At 45.1% G+C, this 16,144-nt stretch overlaps 1 protein-coding gene across 1 annotated transcript in view; it reads right to left on the bottom strand.

Moving 5' to 3' along the window:
- Positions 1-2,185: 2,185 nt before the first annotated feature.
- Positions 2,186-16,144, bottom strand: part of LRPPRC (leucine rich pentatricopeptide repeat containing) — a 184,992-nt gene continuing 171,033 nt past the window's right edge. The window contains exons 33-38 of the mRNA XM_044289233.1: positions 13,282-13,406; positions 11,762-11,877; positions 7,107-7,178; positions 6,267-6,351; positions 4,419-4,561; positions 2,186-2,390 (exon numbers count right to left, since the gene is read on the bottom strand). Coding sequence (XP_044145168.1) covers positions 2,316-2,390; positions 4,419-4,561; positions 6,267-6,351; positions 7,107-7,178; positions 11,762-11,877; positions 13,282-13,406 — 616 coding nt within the window. The 3' untranslated portion in view covers positions 2,186-2,315. The remainder of the gene's footprint in view (positions 2,391-4,418; positions 4,562-6,266; positions 6,352-7,106; positions 7,179-11,761; positions 11,878-13,281; positions 13,407-16,144) is intronic.

Here is a 16,144-nt window from a genome sequence, read left to right as displayed (position 1 = left end):
TTATTATTCTGTCCCATTACTTTTGGCCCCTTAACAAGTGGGAGGCACATATGCAAACTGTTGTAATTCCTGCACCGTTCACCTGATTTGGATGTAAATACCCTCAAATTAAAGCTGACAGTCTGCAGGTAAAGCACATCTTGTTCGTTTCATTTGAAATCCATTGTGGTGGTGTATAGAGGCAAAAATGTTAAAATTGTGTCGATGTCCCAATATTTATGGACCTGTCTGATCCAGTGTAGGAAACCCCAATGATTATGGAAATCCTTAAAATAGTAGTAGCACCTGCCAAGTAAGATCTGTGTAACGGTGGGAGGGGATGAATGTCCATATTACTCCTTCTATGGTGGTGAGGGTCACACAGCTGGACTAATATAACAATACATGTGGTATCACTGCAGGGACCATTAATCACCCTACACCTAAACATATGGACAATATAATTTTCAGTTTCCCTGTACCACAGCCAGCCTGAGCCCCTATAATAAAGCCAGCAGTGCAGCATGATAATCCCCTCAAAGCTCCCATTCACTTTCAGTGCCCTATAACACAGCTCCCCTCTTAAAGTGAAAGCCACTGTCCCCTATCAGCACTGTAAGAGTAAGGGTTTCTTGTGCCATGAATATTTAGTACACTGTGTAATGATATTCATTTGTGGCTTATAACCCTCTGACCTGATTAAGAGACCAGTTAGGAGGTGGCACAATTAGGCCTCCAGCACACGACTGTGTGCCTGCAATGCCAGTGCTGCGGACCACGAACTGCAGCCCGCAATGAATGGGCACTAACCGTGCCTGCCTTCTGTGGATTGCAGACCTATTCAAGTGAATGGGACCACATCTGTGATACAGTACACACACGGCCGGTGCCCGTATATTGCAGGTCCACTGTTCGAAGGCCTCAGTACGGTCGTGTGCATGAGGCCTTAATACAATTTCACCGCTGCATTGGCGGGCACTTTCTTTCTCCACCCTCTCTTTCACAGGAGAGTTTACAGAAAATGACTAAAATTGCTTCTACGGAAATCTGCAAATAAAGCTTGCATGATGCCCTTTCCAACTCATGGGATCACAATGTGGTTTTACATAGGAAAGCAAGTGCATCCACTACATTTGGTTACAATCAATGCAGACATGACCATACGGTGGTTTTTACTTGGCTTTCATTCTGCAAAAATGACAAAGGTTTACAAAAATGACAAGTGGCTATGTCCACATTCTAAACATTTTTTTTTATTGCTCCAACGTCAAAATAAAAAAAAAGTCTTAAAATTTCCTAGTAAGTTCCTATGCAAAAGTGTGCATCTCCATAGTAACAGACTCCAAACTAATCATGTGTAGTCAGATCCTGCAGCTATACTCCTTTTCATCTGTAGCCTACTTCCTGCTATATACTGAATGTCTACGATAACACATTTTAAAACTACCGTTTAATCCTCAAGCATTCCTAAAGGGCACAGTTTGTGGTATTTGGAAAAGAATACATTTCATCCATGTATGGAAAACATGTTATATGAGTGAATTACACATCCAGCAGACGTGGAGCTGTGTATGTAGTGGGTCGTTTCACAGTTTGCGGTTTCCCATTATACCCTTGCCAGCTGTATTGGCGCAAACACCTTCATAATGTAGAGTTTATACACACCAAGGCTGGTTTCACATGACCACAACATAGCTGCCACATCCCAACCCTTTGTAGCTCTACTGAACCAAACTTGGATCACCCCAGGGTTTGGTTCTGATTTTGAACCAACATTATTTAGTGAGACCCACGTTTTAGACGTCCGTCTTAATAAAGCACTTGCTCTGGTGGTGGAGAGCTGAAGTTATGTAGAGGCCCCAGCCTCTGCATAACTTAGGCGCATCCAGTGCCGCTTCTAAATGTAAGCCAGCTTCCTAACTGAATTACATTTAGACTATTTTCTACGCCTAAACCAGATGTAGAAAATGATGACTGAGGCGGGCCTGCAAGGCCATCCCCTTCCCCGCCCCAACGCCACATCCAATTCTTTAGACCTGGCGTGATCGGGGAAAAGTCACAGATTGATGGGCATATTTCAGGTTAATAAATAACCCCCTACATCTTTTGAGAAACTGGAATAATAGCATGAAACACTGACAGATTAAAAAGTGATTGATTTGAAAACAATCCAGTAAATTTCAAAAACAAAAACATGTATCCAGACTTTTTTTTTACATTTTTGGTCAGTTTAATTAAAGTTCACGGAGCATTCACATTACAATTTACAATGGGAAACAAAATACACATACAAAAAAAAAAAAACATTGTAAAAATGTAAAAGAAAACAAAAACTCTCATTCCTCCCTCTGCTCTTCATCGTTTTGTGACGTTTGTTTCTTCAGTTTTTCTTTATAATATTCTATGGTTTCCTAGAAAACAATGAGAAAGTTTTAGTGTCCGGAAATACAACACAGAAAGCCAGAACTGACCATTGGACCCAATCCATCGTGGTATCGCAATGTGGATCACAGAGGAAAGAGGGTGAATCTATTATAATGTCCAATCCATGTGTAACATGACAAACTCAGCTTTAGTACCAAGTGTGTAACCTAAGCCCGAAAGTAAAAAAAGTGCCCCCAACTTTAATGCAATACAGATAGTACTGAACTGCTTATATGGGGCAGAGAGATTTCGGACTCCAATGCTAATAGCGAGTTTACACGCCAGATTATCGGGCAGATTATCAGGAATGAACATTCCTGCAAACGCTCGTTCCTGTTACTCTGCCCGTCTAAAGGTGCAGCCGATCAGCTGATGAACGAGCGAAAAGCTCATTCATCAGATGAAACTGTTGATCTTGCAGGCAAATAAATTATCGTCTAAACAATGCGTCTGATCGATTGCAATAGCGATTGCTCATTCTCATACTGCGGAGGTGATTGCTGCATGTAAATGCCGTGTTTCACCCCCCGCTGAATGAGCAGCCAGTTGTTAGGAAGGATCGCTTCCATCCTAATAATCGGCTGCTCCTCTGCGCGTGTTAATCCACCATGTGACGGTAACATTTGCAGAACTCAGGGTAAGCACGGACACAGCAAAATATTTCTGCCGTGGATCTTGCTTCAAATTGTGAGGATTCTACCCCTGGTCAGAAAAATCAGACGAGTATTTTGCTTGCGGAACCCAGACTGAGCCTCGGGTTTCCGCAGCAGGTCTTCATTCTGATTAGCCCCATTCAATGCGACTGATCAGTGTTTGGCCACCTGCCATGGTCTCTGTGGATTTCAGCAGACTGTGCACCAAAAACCATGTGGAATCCATGTCAAAAAAGCCTCTCGTTATGTTCAAAGGGAGTCCACGCCACTGCGCATGCGGCCGTGACCTATTTAGATGTGGTTTTTCCAGACTGTATCATCAATGGACACGTCCATCCTGGAAGCCTAATTTCCAGGCGTAAAACTGTGGAAACCATGGCAGGAGCCTGGGCGGGTCCACCACATTCAAATAGAAAATTCTTGTCAGACATCAGTGGGTTCCTGCTGTAGAATACACCACGGATTTTGATACTGGCAAAATAGGCTTCCAACATAGTGTTGGAACAGAGCACAATCTAAAAAGGCTTATGTAAGAAACGTCTGCATACAGAGGAAGAGAACCTAGAATTTGCCATAGAATTTCACGGGGGGCGTATTGGGAATTTGACACCATCTTCAGGTTTTTTAGCGTTTTGCCCATGATTTCTTGAAAATTGGTAATAGTGCGAGTGGCATTTTTTTTTTTATCTATGCAGAGTTTTGCTTAACAGTTGGAAAAATACAAGAGTCAAAAAAAATCCTCATTTGGTCATTTTAGAAACAAAACAAGGTTTCAAAATGTCTCACAAAATCCATGGATCCATTATCTAATACTATAGACGTGGAACTCGGGGCTTTTGAATGTCACCGTTAATCTACATCACCACATCTTGGGAAGTTCTGGTTTCTGCTAGGAGTTGAAAGCAGCAAACAAACCTCTGACAAAAAAAACAAAACAAGATGTGTTGTTCTGGTGAAACCGCTCGTTTTAAAATGAAACGCCGCTAAACGAAAGCAATTAGTGGTCGATACATATAAGGGATTAAAATCACCTTTCAAGCTCCCAAAAAAACTGAGTGCGAGCGCTTGGTCCTCTGAGGACGGCGGGCCAGGCTCTACCTTCAATATGACCTGCAGATGTGCCTGGCTGATTCTATCTCCTAACACAATAATCCACAGAAGGTTATCGTCTCCCAAAAGTATAACTAAATTAATCCGGGAGCTGCGAGCACTTCACATGCACACGGCCCAGAGAGGATACTCACACAAGATTTAATCCCCGTGTAATTAAGCAGACCCTCCCCCCTCCTCCCAAAACCGCAGAGTTCTGTTTATTACCAGCTCATACCACGTAGGAGGTATGTATAATTAGGAAGTACTCACTGGGGGCTCGGAGAATGGGACAGGCCTCCCTGCGCCTCTTAGAAGGACTGCCAGGCGTTTTAGGAACAGCTCATCTGGATCAATGTGCTCGGCTTTGGCTTTCTTGTACAAAGAGACGGCTGCCTCAACCTCCTTGTTGGATTCTAGAGGGAAATAGGAGGAAAGGATTAAAAGGCGGCTCGATGAAACGGTCGGGTAAATTAATGACAAACAATACACTGTGTGGAAGGTTCGCCATATTGAGGTGTGAAAAGGGAGACTGTGCACACGGCGTTCCGGCATGCCGACAGAGGTACACGTCAGGAAGATGTCCCCAATGTTTACTGCCGAGGTATGCCACTGTATAGAGTATTAAAAAGTTATACCGCCACAAGGACACTAAATTGGCTTCTGTCAGGTGAACGGTGCGCTATGGATACTAGTGTACCAATGTAAGGACATATGTATGTGCTATACCATATACACACCGTCTATGGATGAGATGCTCACATTAAACTGTACATAAAGTGTACATTTTTGGGATCAGATAATTTTTTATTAAGGTTTTGTAAAGAACATTTTGGTGTTACAATACATAAAGTGTAAATTGACCACATCAGGGATATAAACTTATATATGATGGGTTCCTGTGAAAGTGCCCCATTTTTCCAAGGCTGCCAGAAGCCATCCCATTCTTCTGCGTTGCAGAGTTCACACAGCCGATGCTCTTGTTTTGCGGACCCACAGCTTGTGGTCAGCAACATGGGCACGGCAAAAGCATGGCAGTGTGAACGTAGCCCTAAGCACATGCCTCTGAAGGATACACATTTTAGAGGCAGGTCTTAATAGCCCCTATAGCTGGCGCCAGCCTCTACATAACTTTGCGCATCCTGCGCCAGTCTAAATGTAAGCCAGTTTTCTTGCTGTCTTACATGGAGATCATTTTCTACACCTAAAACAGGAGTAGAAAATGGTAAATGAGATGGGCCTTCAGATACATCCCCTTATCCGCCCACTTTTTTTTTTAGACCTGGCGTGAGTAGGGAAGTGTCGCAGATTGCGGTGCAAATAACTGTCACGCTGCAATCAGCGCCAGAAATACACCTAATATAGGCGTATTTCTGTATAGTATATGACCCCCATATTTATTTTTACTGGATGCTGTGGCATGGAGTAGCACAGTATACGAGGCTATCCCATACTGGACATTCCAGGCAGGTGGAGGCCAAAAGGCCACTCTTTTGGCCTCTGTCTGGCTGATGTAACCCTATGGAAACATTACGTGTTTATGTCGGAGCTTTCCCAGTCATAAGCACTAAAAGGAGCATCAGAGACGTGACGTGGACACAGCCTTACGTGTCCTGTGAAGCAATGCCACCTGCTGTCTGTGGGACTTCAGGATAGAGAATCTGACTGCTGGCTCAGAGAAGCCACATTCGATGGGCGTTTAATCGATGCATAATATACACACACACAACATTGTAATATTCATCAGCTTCCCCAAGAAGAAAATCAAAATCTTTCCCTTAGGCCCCATGCACACGGCCGTGTTTCACAGCCGTGTGCGGGCCGTGGAACCGCGGCCTGGATCCCTCCTGAGAGCAGGAGCGCACGGCGTCACTGGTTGCTATAGATCATACCAGTGTATTACTGTACTTTGCCGGCAGCAGGGAGCGCACAGCGTCATAGCAACCAGTGACGCCGTGCGCTCCTGCTCTCAGGAGGGATCCAGGCCGCGGTTCCACGGCCCGCACACGGCTGTGAAACACGGCCGTGTGCATGGGGCCTTATCCTGTTTATACTACTGTCAGAGGAAAAAAACGGAAATACGTAAAAAAACACACAAACGTGGAGTTAGATGCTATTTACCGTATGCTTTCATCTTATAACTGTAGAGGACTTGTTTGTAATATGGATCGGAGAGTAATTCCATCAGACGCGTCACTTCTTCCTCCTGTAGATGAACATGGAAGGAGGGATTATGTTCTGATTAAGTGTCTTAAAGGGGTTTGTCAACTTCATAATTACTGATGACCTAACCTCAGAAAAGGCCATCAATACCCGATCAGCGGGGGTTCAGCTGTTGTGCAGTAGATCCGTTGCAACACTACAGCGCCATCCATAATGTAGTGGACGGAGCATGTAATTGCGGTGCTGCTGCCATTCACTTTAATGGGAGCAGCACTGCAGTAACCAGCTCCGTCCACTACAGAATGGATGGAGCTGTAGCTCTGGCAACGGATCTACTGCAGAACAGCTGAACCCCTGCTGATCAGGTATTAATGGCCTAAGATACGTCATCAGTAATTAAGGAGTGGACAAACCCTTAAAGGAAGCGGGGAGGCATAGTTTGATCTGAGACATGAGTGGTATTACACAGAAATGTGGCATCTAAATGGCAAAACCCCGCTGTCCACTTCCGTTTTGACAGAGCTGCATCGTTAACTGCTCCCCTTGCGTCAGGTCAATTGGTCACGACTCAATGGGGGCAGGTCACCTCTGCGGCCAGTAATTCACTGCAGCGGTGTTGACAGTGGAGGATGGGGTGTAAAGGAGCTGGGACACAGTAATTATTACTTCCCTTTTGCAGGTCTGACCATGTAGTAGTGGGTGGCCAACCCCTTAAAGGAAACACATCTTTCATAGACATCATGAAAATTGCATAAAAAAAATAAAATAAAAAAAACACTCTATAGCTCGATGATGTACCTCATTCCGTCCCATCTGTCTGTTAATGTAGCGAGCCAACTGTGCTCTCTGCTCCATGATGGCACCGCATCTCTGTAGGCATGACAGAAATCAGGATTCATTAGACATCTCAGGTTTAAGAAGAAAACAACATAAAACTAAAACAAAAAAAAGACAAGGAAAAAAAAAAAAAAAAAAGTATACAAAATGGCACCCTGGCAAGACACCGCGGGTTAATCACCGCGTCAGATAAAGAGCAAACAGCAGCGCTCTGCCTAATCATGCCAATCTGTGGTAAATGTGTCCTTGGCACCGCACGTTGCAGGTTTGTATAAAAGACAAAAAAAATAAACCAATGCTTCAGTAGAGCCAAGAAAAATGAGGTTTAGGGACTGGAAAAGAAAGATGGGAGGAGGGGGGAAGGAATTCTATTCATCTCCAATTATACTGCCAAGCATTCATAAGTGAGCTCGGGATCATAAGGTTAATTATACATTTAATAAGGTGTCAGGGAGATAACTGTTCGTTTCTTTAAAAAAATTAAAATGTACAAAGCAAGTTCTCTTTAAAGTATAATTACCTCCACTTACGCATACAAAAGGACTGATTTCAATCTGCTTTATAAATGCCTTTCAATGAAATAGACAGTTCTTCAGAGAGACAAAAGTTAAAGTTGCTGGGGGAGAAAGAAGTTTACATGACAAGCCTGAAAAAAATCACGAGGCTGCGCTCCGCCGTAAAGCGCTGTACGGTCAGTCGTGGAGGTATAATACTATATGTTACAGCTGCGCTGTCGTCACGCGGGTATTGCATCTGGAAGGCACTGCAAATACTTTCTGCTGTACCTGCCCACTTTAAGGGGGTCACGTCAAGGGACCCGTTATAGCTCTGCTCTCTAAAGTGCCGAAAGGAGAAGCTTCACTGTGAAGTGCTTTCTGTGTTGAGCTGCTTCTCAGCCCCTCCCCTCTGCTCTGAGTGAAAGCTGTAGCATCCAACCAGGAGACCACAACAGCCGTCACTCAGAGCAGAGGGGAGGAGCTGTGAAGCAGTTAAATGGAGAAAGCACACAGCTTCACAGGGAAGCTCTGCCTTCAGGACACTTCAGAGAGCAGAATTGGCAGAATAAAACTTCCCATTCACGTTACTCCTGATTTAAAAAAAATTGGGTGGGGGTCTGGGCGTTGGGACTACGTCACAAGTTTCTATTTTTTTTTTTAACCGAATGTTACAATAGCTTTAGCAACACCTAAAAAGCATGAGCTAAATCCCCATTAACAGTAAAAAAGGGGGGACACTCCAGTGCAAAGTGATCTAGGCGCAAAAAAGCAGTCCATGGTTTAAAGGGAAACTCAACAACAGAAGACTACTATGGGGGGGAATGTTATTACTGCTTGGGACCACTATGGGGGACATCATTATTGCTGGGGGTTACTATGGGGGACGTCATTACTGCTGGGGGCCACCATAGGGGACGTCATTACTGCTGGGCTCCACTATGGGGGGATGTTAGTACCGCTTGGGACCACTATGGGGACGTTATTACTGCTGGGGGCCACTATGGTGGACATTATTTCTGCTGGGACTCACTATGCGAGACATTATTACTGCTGGGGGCCACTATGGGGGGACGTTATTACTGTTTGGGACCACTAAGTGGCGCATTATGACTGCTTGGGGCCACCAAGTGTGATGTTGTTACTGCTTGGGACCACTATGGGGGACGTTATTAATGCTGGGGGCCACTATGGTGGACATTATTACTGCTTTGGCTCACTATGCGAGACATTATTACTGCTGGGGGCCACTATGGGGGACGTTATTACTGCTGGGGGCCACTATGGGGGACGTTATTACTGTTTGGGACCACTAAGTGTGAAGTTGTTACTGCTTGGGACCACTATGGGGGACGTTATTACTGTTTGGGACCACTAAGTGTGAAGTTGTTACTGCTTGGGACCACTATGGGGGACGTTATTACTGTTTGGGACCACTAAGTGTGATGTTGTTACTGCTTGGGACCACTATGGGGGAGCGTTATTACTGCTGGGAGCCACTATGGAGGACTTAATGTATACTGCAGGGGTTTGGCTTTTTTAAATTTAAATCCCATGAAAATCATCCATTATTAATGGCTGTTAAAAACGGATGCAAAAACTGGTAGAAAAAATGGCCATGAAAAACTGACAGTGTATCCATGTTACACGGCCTTAGTAATGTAGCCTTCGCATTCTCTACATTTTTGGAAAGTGTGTGGAGCGAGTAGATGGATGTGTGACTGGAGAAGAAAGCAGAAATGTTTGCAAAGGTCCATCTGAGCGTGATGTGCGTCCTGTTCCTTTAAGTGGTGACTGTTTTGTGTCTGGACCTCTCCTGGCTGTCAGCCCCGGCTGCGTGTGTCACCTCTCAATCCTGACGAACATTTACATAATGCCCTATTCTTCAGGCAGGAGATCCTGGTGACATCGCTGGCAGTCCCATCTTCCAGAGAGATCCTTCAGGTTCGGCTGCTTCTTAACATGCAAATTGATGTCTACCGTGATGACTAAAGCAGGGGTTTTGCTTCTATTTTACGGCTTGCAGTTTTACCAGCTGCTAAGCATTTTAAGTGAATATAGTGCTGTTTACTATTGGAAATTGGTAACAGGCCTTAATTTGACACAGGGAGTCTATAGAAACCCGGCAATCTGCGGGATCGCTGTGATTGTTTGACTGCCACCTGCGGGGACGAGACTCCCCATCTGCGTCTGTTTGTGTACGCGACCAGTGGCAGTTCTCATCACCAGCCGCTCCTTCCACGCCGGCTTCGCTTTATATTTAGCACAAGTCAAATGGCACTGAATGCGCTTGGCTCGCTCCCTGACGACTGCTAATTTTGCAGAGAATGTTGGCAACTGGGAAGAGCCTGCATTTCTCATTTAGCACGCCGGCGACACGCACCAGAACGAAAAGAAAAAAAATTAGATTGTAATAAGCAATCAACACGTGAGCGCGGGGCAATGCCAATACCGAATAAGGCGGTAGCGTTACCCGCGTGCTTCCCCTTTTACCATCCGTGTTAATGGAATGGTCACGTCTGTCGGTGTGAAATGCAACCGCATGTGTGGCCGGCATAATTTATTTCAATATGCAATGAATAAATAAATAAAAATAATGTATATAAAGCAATTCCTCCCCTGACAACTGTAAAGTGAGACCACAAATCAATAAAGTAAAAAAAATTAAAGTAAAATTAATACAAGTTTTTATATCTCTACTCTGAGCTTACTAAAAATTGTGAGACCACACTGAAAACTCATTTCCTGAGACGCCTGAAATATCCGTCCTTTACAAGGGACATCCCTCCCAGGTATCGCTGCATGGTGTCCATCACAGTGACTCTTCCAGAAGACCATAATATGGAGTCGGATGCTGTGATTCATATGGAATTCAAGAAAAAATACTAAATTCAGAGGCGCACACGGAGGTACGGTGAGGCCCCATACACTTCTATGGCTGCTTTATTACAGCTCTGTGAAACGCGGAGCCGTAAAATGCTTGTGTGCAGGAGGATTTAGTGATCCAATATGCTATCCATGCCACCAATCACATCGGTAGCTATATGCCATAAGCAGTACTGTAAAATATCCAACTTTTCTGCGCACTAATAGTCTGCATTCACACCCAAAGCGAAAACAAAAACAAAAAAAACACCTCTAATGATTGGCATTTGGAATCAGACAATGAACAGGAAACTGTCTGCTTTTCCAAGAGTATTCTGCATTGTGAGGATTAGCTTTATATGCAAAAGGAGTATTCCCATCACAGACAATGGGGGCATACCCTTAGGGCCCCACCTCTTGGACCTGCACCTATGCCGAGAATGGAGCAGGGAGAGTGGTGGCTGAAGGACTCTGGGGTTTCCCGGGATCTGGTCACCGCCAAGCACTCTTCCTATACAAGTGAATGGGATTTGCCAAGGCTCCCATTCATTTCTATGGGGTTGACAGAAATAGCCAAGCTCATTTTCGGCGGCTCCATAAAAATTAACGGAGGGTGGCTGCGCATGCGCAGTGATTAGCTGTTCTGCAGTTGCTCCGATGCCGGAAGTTGACGGCAGAAGTACACAGCTCCGTCCATTGTACCTCACATGGGTCCAGAGATCTCCCCATTCATTGCTCTACTTTATGTGCTAGATTTATTTCAGGCTGGCAGCTCAGGGGGTTCTTTCTCAGGGGGTCGTGTCCTTCTCCCACTGTAACTGCCACAGCTTCTAACATGGCAGCTACCTACGGCTGGTGGCAGTGGGAGATTTAAACAGCTTGTGTGACCACCTCAGTGAGGTGGACAGAGAAATAAGGAAAAGCAGCAGGTGGCGCAATACTCATACATTTTATTGCATAGCGCAGTGGCTATGCTAACTTTTTAATTACATCCAATTACAGAATTATTCAGATGCAGGTGCTGGTTTGAAAAATGTAGAATTTAAAAGCAGGACTGACTTAATTACTGTAGGAGTATCTCAATGGAAACACGTTCTATAGGTCACAGCAGACTGGCTGTACTGTTGCAGTTTGGCCACTGGACTGTAAGGGGGCAGTAAGCCTCAAAACAGTTCAATATGCCTTACTGACCGTTGGCAGAGGGGGGGGGGGGTCTGGTACATGGGCACTTAACCGTATGCATTACTTATGGGTTACCTGTAATAGATGACTGGCTGCTTCTTCTCTTCCCGCTTTCACATAATTCAGAAAGAGATCGGTAACAGGTCCGTAGTTTGCAAACTGATTGGCCAAGCGCTCTGCCAAGATGCTCACTGCCAACGGAAGAGAGTTAGTACATTGGTGAGTAACATGCCATGAAAAGGTCTTATCCAAATGCTGGACCAGAGAAGAGCCTCACTCCTCAATAGAAGTGACATTCTTCAGACGATCCCCACACAGCAGGAAGGAGCGGATGGTATGACTGCCTGCGGCTGTCATTGCTGGACCTGGGGCGTTCGCCAGCGAAGGAAGCCAGAACTGCAATAATCCGACATTACAACTGGAAACCCATTCCTGTTTGCTTTGCTTGACCAAGTACCAGATAAATGTAATATAAAATGGCTAAGAGCACACTTGAGAAAGTATGTGGGTCACTACGTACGGGGTTCAGTGAGGTGTACGGTAGTACTGTGGCGGTCAAGGAATTCTGGGAGCTCACAACAGCGGAAGAGACATAGGTGGAAAATCACTGTGAGGTGGTCTACCCAATGAGACCTCACAAATGGCTCAATGATGGGGCTGCACAGTAGACCCGAGTGTCCTCTGACTCCCTTCTACATGATTTGGAGGAGAAGAGTGGGGCACATAGAGGGGCACTGCTTTTACACCTCCCTACTGTGGCGCTAAAAAGTTACAAATAATGGCAACTGTTTGAGATTCTCGCTACTTGTCTAAAGTGGCGAGAAAAGGGGAGTGGCTTAGCACAAGTGGTCGTAGCCTATCACAGCCTGCCAGATTTACTAGAACTTGCACCAGAAACGGGCGTAAGTAATAGCGGGGTCTACACTACTTGAGTTACTGGTGCATCAAGAGCCAGAGGGGCACCTAAATTATTATGAGGTATCTACCTAATAAATTAGACATGTCTTACACCAGCATAAAGGGGATCAAGACTGGAATTATGGGACCACTAGTCTTGATCAACGTCCCCCACAGACTGTAACGTGTCTGCAAAGTGTAGCCGAGTGCAACTAAGGCTTTGATCACATCTGCGCTGAGGATCCATCAGGAGCCACCATTGCAAAGTCCGTCAAATTTGATGGCTAAAATAGCGCTGTATGCAGCATTTTTTTTTCTCAGCGAAGAATAGGGGCCTTGGTGGAACCCGACAGACTTCCGGGCACTGCTTGTGAACGTTGTGTGATGGATCTAGCACCGCACTGAGACTTCTGTTAGGAAAGGAAAGCCTAAAAGTCGACATTTCCCACAAAGCAAGAAAATAAAGCTTGTGGCTTGTCCAAAGCAGACCTCCCCAGATTTGACAGTTTATTGCGTTTCTCGTTCTGAATGAGCGCCACTCTAGTCCGCTGACCGTGTCTGGTATTGCAGCTTAGCCTGATTCACTTGAATGGACCAGAGCTCAGATGGCTCCCAGCCTAATAGGTAGCACCCATGCGAAAGGATAACATACAGAGCTTTATTACATCTAGACAGGCTCGTACTAAAAGCAGACGTACATTTCTCCAGTGCCTCCTCCTTGTTGCTCTTCAGCAGCTGGCCTATCAAGAAGGACGTGTAGGATTTTTTCGGTTCATTTATACAGATGGATTCCAACATGGAGATCCCTTCTTCAAAGTTTCCACTGAAAACACAAAAGACATAAAAATAATAAGTGAATGTTTAAAAGATTCCAGGGACATCACGGATCAGGATATTGTATGACCTGGAACATGTAGGGAGGGGTTTCTGCTAGATTATATGTTAATTGCCAAGGGAACGTCTTATGATCTGGGAGCCAAATGTTGCCTAATATGAATGTAAAAATGGCCATATATTATTTTTTGATAATTTAATTGACGAAAATTTATTTAAAAAAAAACGATCTGCGCTTTCATCCAAAAACAGGGCCACATCTGGGCCGTGCCTGGTATTACAGCCCAGCACCGCTTAAAGCGGTTTTTCATAGAAGTTTTAACTGATGACCTATCCCCGTTGCAGCTTTCCCTAGGCCAGTGATGTCACATGCATTGGTCACATGGCCTAGGGGCAGCTCGGTCCTATTCAAGTGCTATACAATGTACGACGCTGTGCTACAAGGAGGCCATGGTGCTTACAGGGGGACCAATGCCTTCTCAATCAGCTGATTGGGTGGGGTCCCACAATCAGATATTGTTGACCTATCCAGAGGACATATCAGTTAAAAACTCTTGGAAGCACCTCTTTTAAAGTACTGTCAAAGTGGCATGTCATGTCAGGTGCTGGGACCTCCATCGTTTCACAATACAAGGGTGCAGAAGCGCACATCCGAGCTCTGTTCCTCTTGGAATCTGCTCGGCTCTGCTGGTTGCACCAATGAACAGCATTAGGATTCACAGAATGTAGATCCTGGGAATCTGTACAATGTTCGCCCCTCTGTGCTGAACAGAAACAAAAGGGACAAAGCACTAAGCTAGGGGGGTTCTGCACCTAGAACCCCAGCATTTAAAACTTTTAACACATGATATCACAAATGTGTAAAAAACTGACAGGATAACTTCACAGCATCACTCGGCTTTAAAAAATAAATAATATGTTTGGGTGTCCGAGTGCTGAAACTCCTACTGATTGCTAGAACGATGAGAGAATAATGCTCACTCCTCACTGTAGCAGACGACCATGGGCTGGTCTGTGTCCTGCAGCGAGAAGAGAACGTGCTAGCAATCGGAATCAGCAGGGGTCTGACTGTCGAAGGCCACATCGATACTCCAATAGCAGGCACAGCTCAAGAGCAGATATGGTCGCTGTTTCCCCCCCCCCCCCCCCCCCCCCGGGGCGGTTGTTGGATAAATACCTTTTTTGAATGCTAGACTGTTAAGCCAATAGGGGATAAGTGATCGATGGATATCTGACTTCCGGGCCCCCACCGATGGAGTGAGAAGGGGGGTCATTTCTCCATATTTGTATGGAGCGGCAGACATGGACGCGGGTCCACTACTCCATTCAACTCCATGGGACTGCTGGAGATCACAACTGCTCGGCTATCTTTGGCAAACCAACAGAGCTGAATGGATTGGCAGCGAGCATGCGTGACTTGCCACTCCATTCAAACAGGGGAACACAGCCCCTCTTCTCCTGACTGGAGGGGGCTCAAGCTGTCGGACCCCTGCTGAGGATATCCCTTTAAGACTAAGCGCAGTATGCTTAATGGAGCAAGATGCTAACACTGCCTTTCCTTCTGAGCAAAACAGACTAAGTTAAGCGAGAAGGTTAAAACAATGTATACCAAAAAAACACACACAAAAAAAACACATTAATGTTCAATATTCAATAATTTATGTAGGAACCCTATGACTGGATTTCTGGAAATACGGAATTAAATATTTACGGGCAGCACTTTCCTCAGCAACTGTCCGGCTTGATTCAAAAACTGATAATAAATATAATTTGTGTAAGGCACTTCAGCGCTTGAGGTTTTATCCTGCGAGGGACTGTGCTAATAATTTAATATGTTTACAACGGGGGGTGTAGATATACGCACACAGCAGGCGCGCCGTCTGCATAACCTGGGATGACAACTCCATTTGCCAATGGCTCGGCTCGGCTCTCAGCCGCCCTACCTGCTCATGTGATGAGGACATGCAAGAATGGTTTGAGAAGTCCAGTGATTCTGCACCCAAGCCAAAGCGGCCGGCTCTGTAACTCATCGTGGCGTTCCTCTACTTTTTGCAAGAACTTTTAGATTACCTTGTGGCTTTTAATATAAATGCTATATATTACTGCTACTCAAGCTCACGGTAAGAGCACTGAGCAAGAAAATGATTTAATTCAATGAGCACATTCCTCCTGAGCACCAGTAACCCTTTGTAGGCACTTCTCTAAGGGCAAAGTAGACTACCGGAGTTCACCACATCCGGCACAGCAGGATGATGCAGCGGTATTTCTCCAGCCAAAAGCAGGCCCTTATACTCGAACTCTGTCTATGCTGGATTATAGTCAAAGGAGATCCGGCGGCGTGTAGCATTATCCAACTGTGCCGGATACGGTAGATCCGGCAGAGAACACACCACCGGGTTAGTTTACCGCATATGTGAACCCATCCTTACTGAACAGCTTCAGGTTTTATCCCAATCTGCATAGATGACACGTAATAGAATTATCTTCGTATCTCCCCAAATTGATCTCACAGAGGAGCTGTCACCTCCCCTGACGTGTCTAATTTAGTAATTACTTCCTCATAAATTAATCATTCTGGAGCATCTATTCTTAGAACTGTATGTTATGCCTTCCCTCTGTTATTCCTCCTAGAAATGTATAAATACACTGACAACTGGGTGCCATCCTTCCTCCTAATGATAGGGTTGTGTCCCTACAGTCTCACTCTGTCAGTAATTACTATTAGGC

This window comes from Bufo gargarizans, chromosome 4 (genome assembly GCF_014858855.1).
Source record: "Bufo gargarizans isolate SCDJY-AF-19 chromosome 4, ASM1485885v1, whole genome shotgun sequence".
In the NCBI taxonomy this organism is placed as follows: Eukaryota; Metazoa; Chordata; class Amphibia; order Anura; family Bufonidae; genus Bufo; species Bufo gargarizans.
This window is presented reverse-complemented; position numbering and strand designations above follow the sequence as displayed.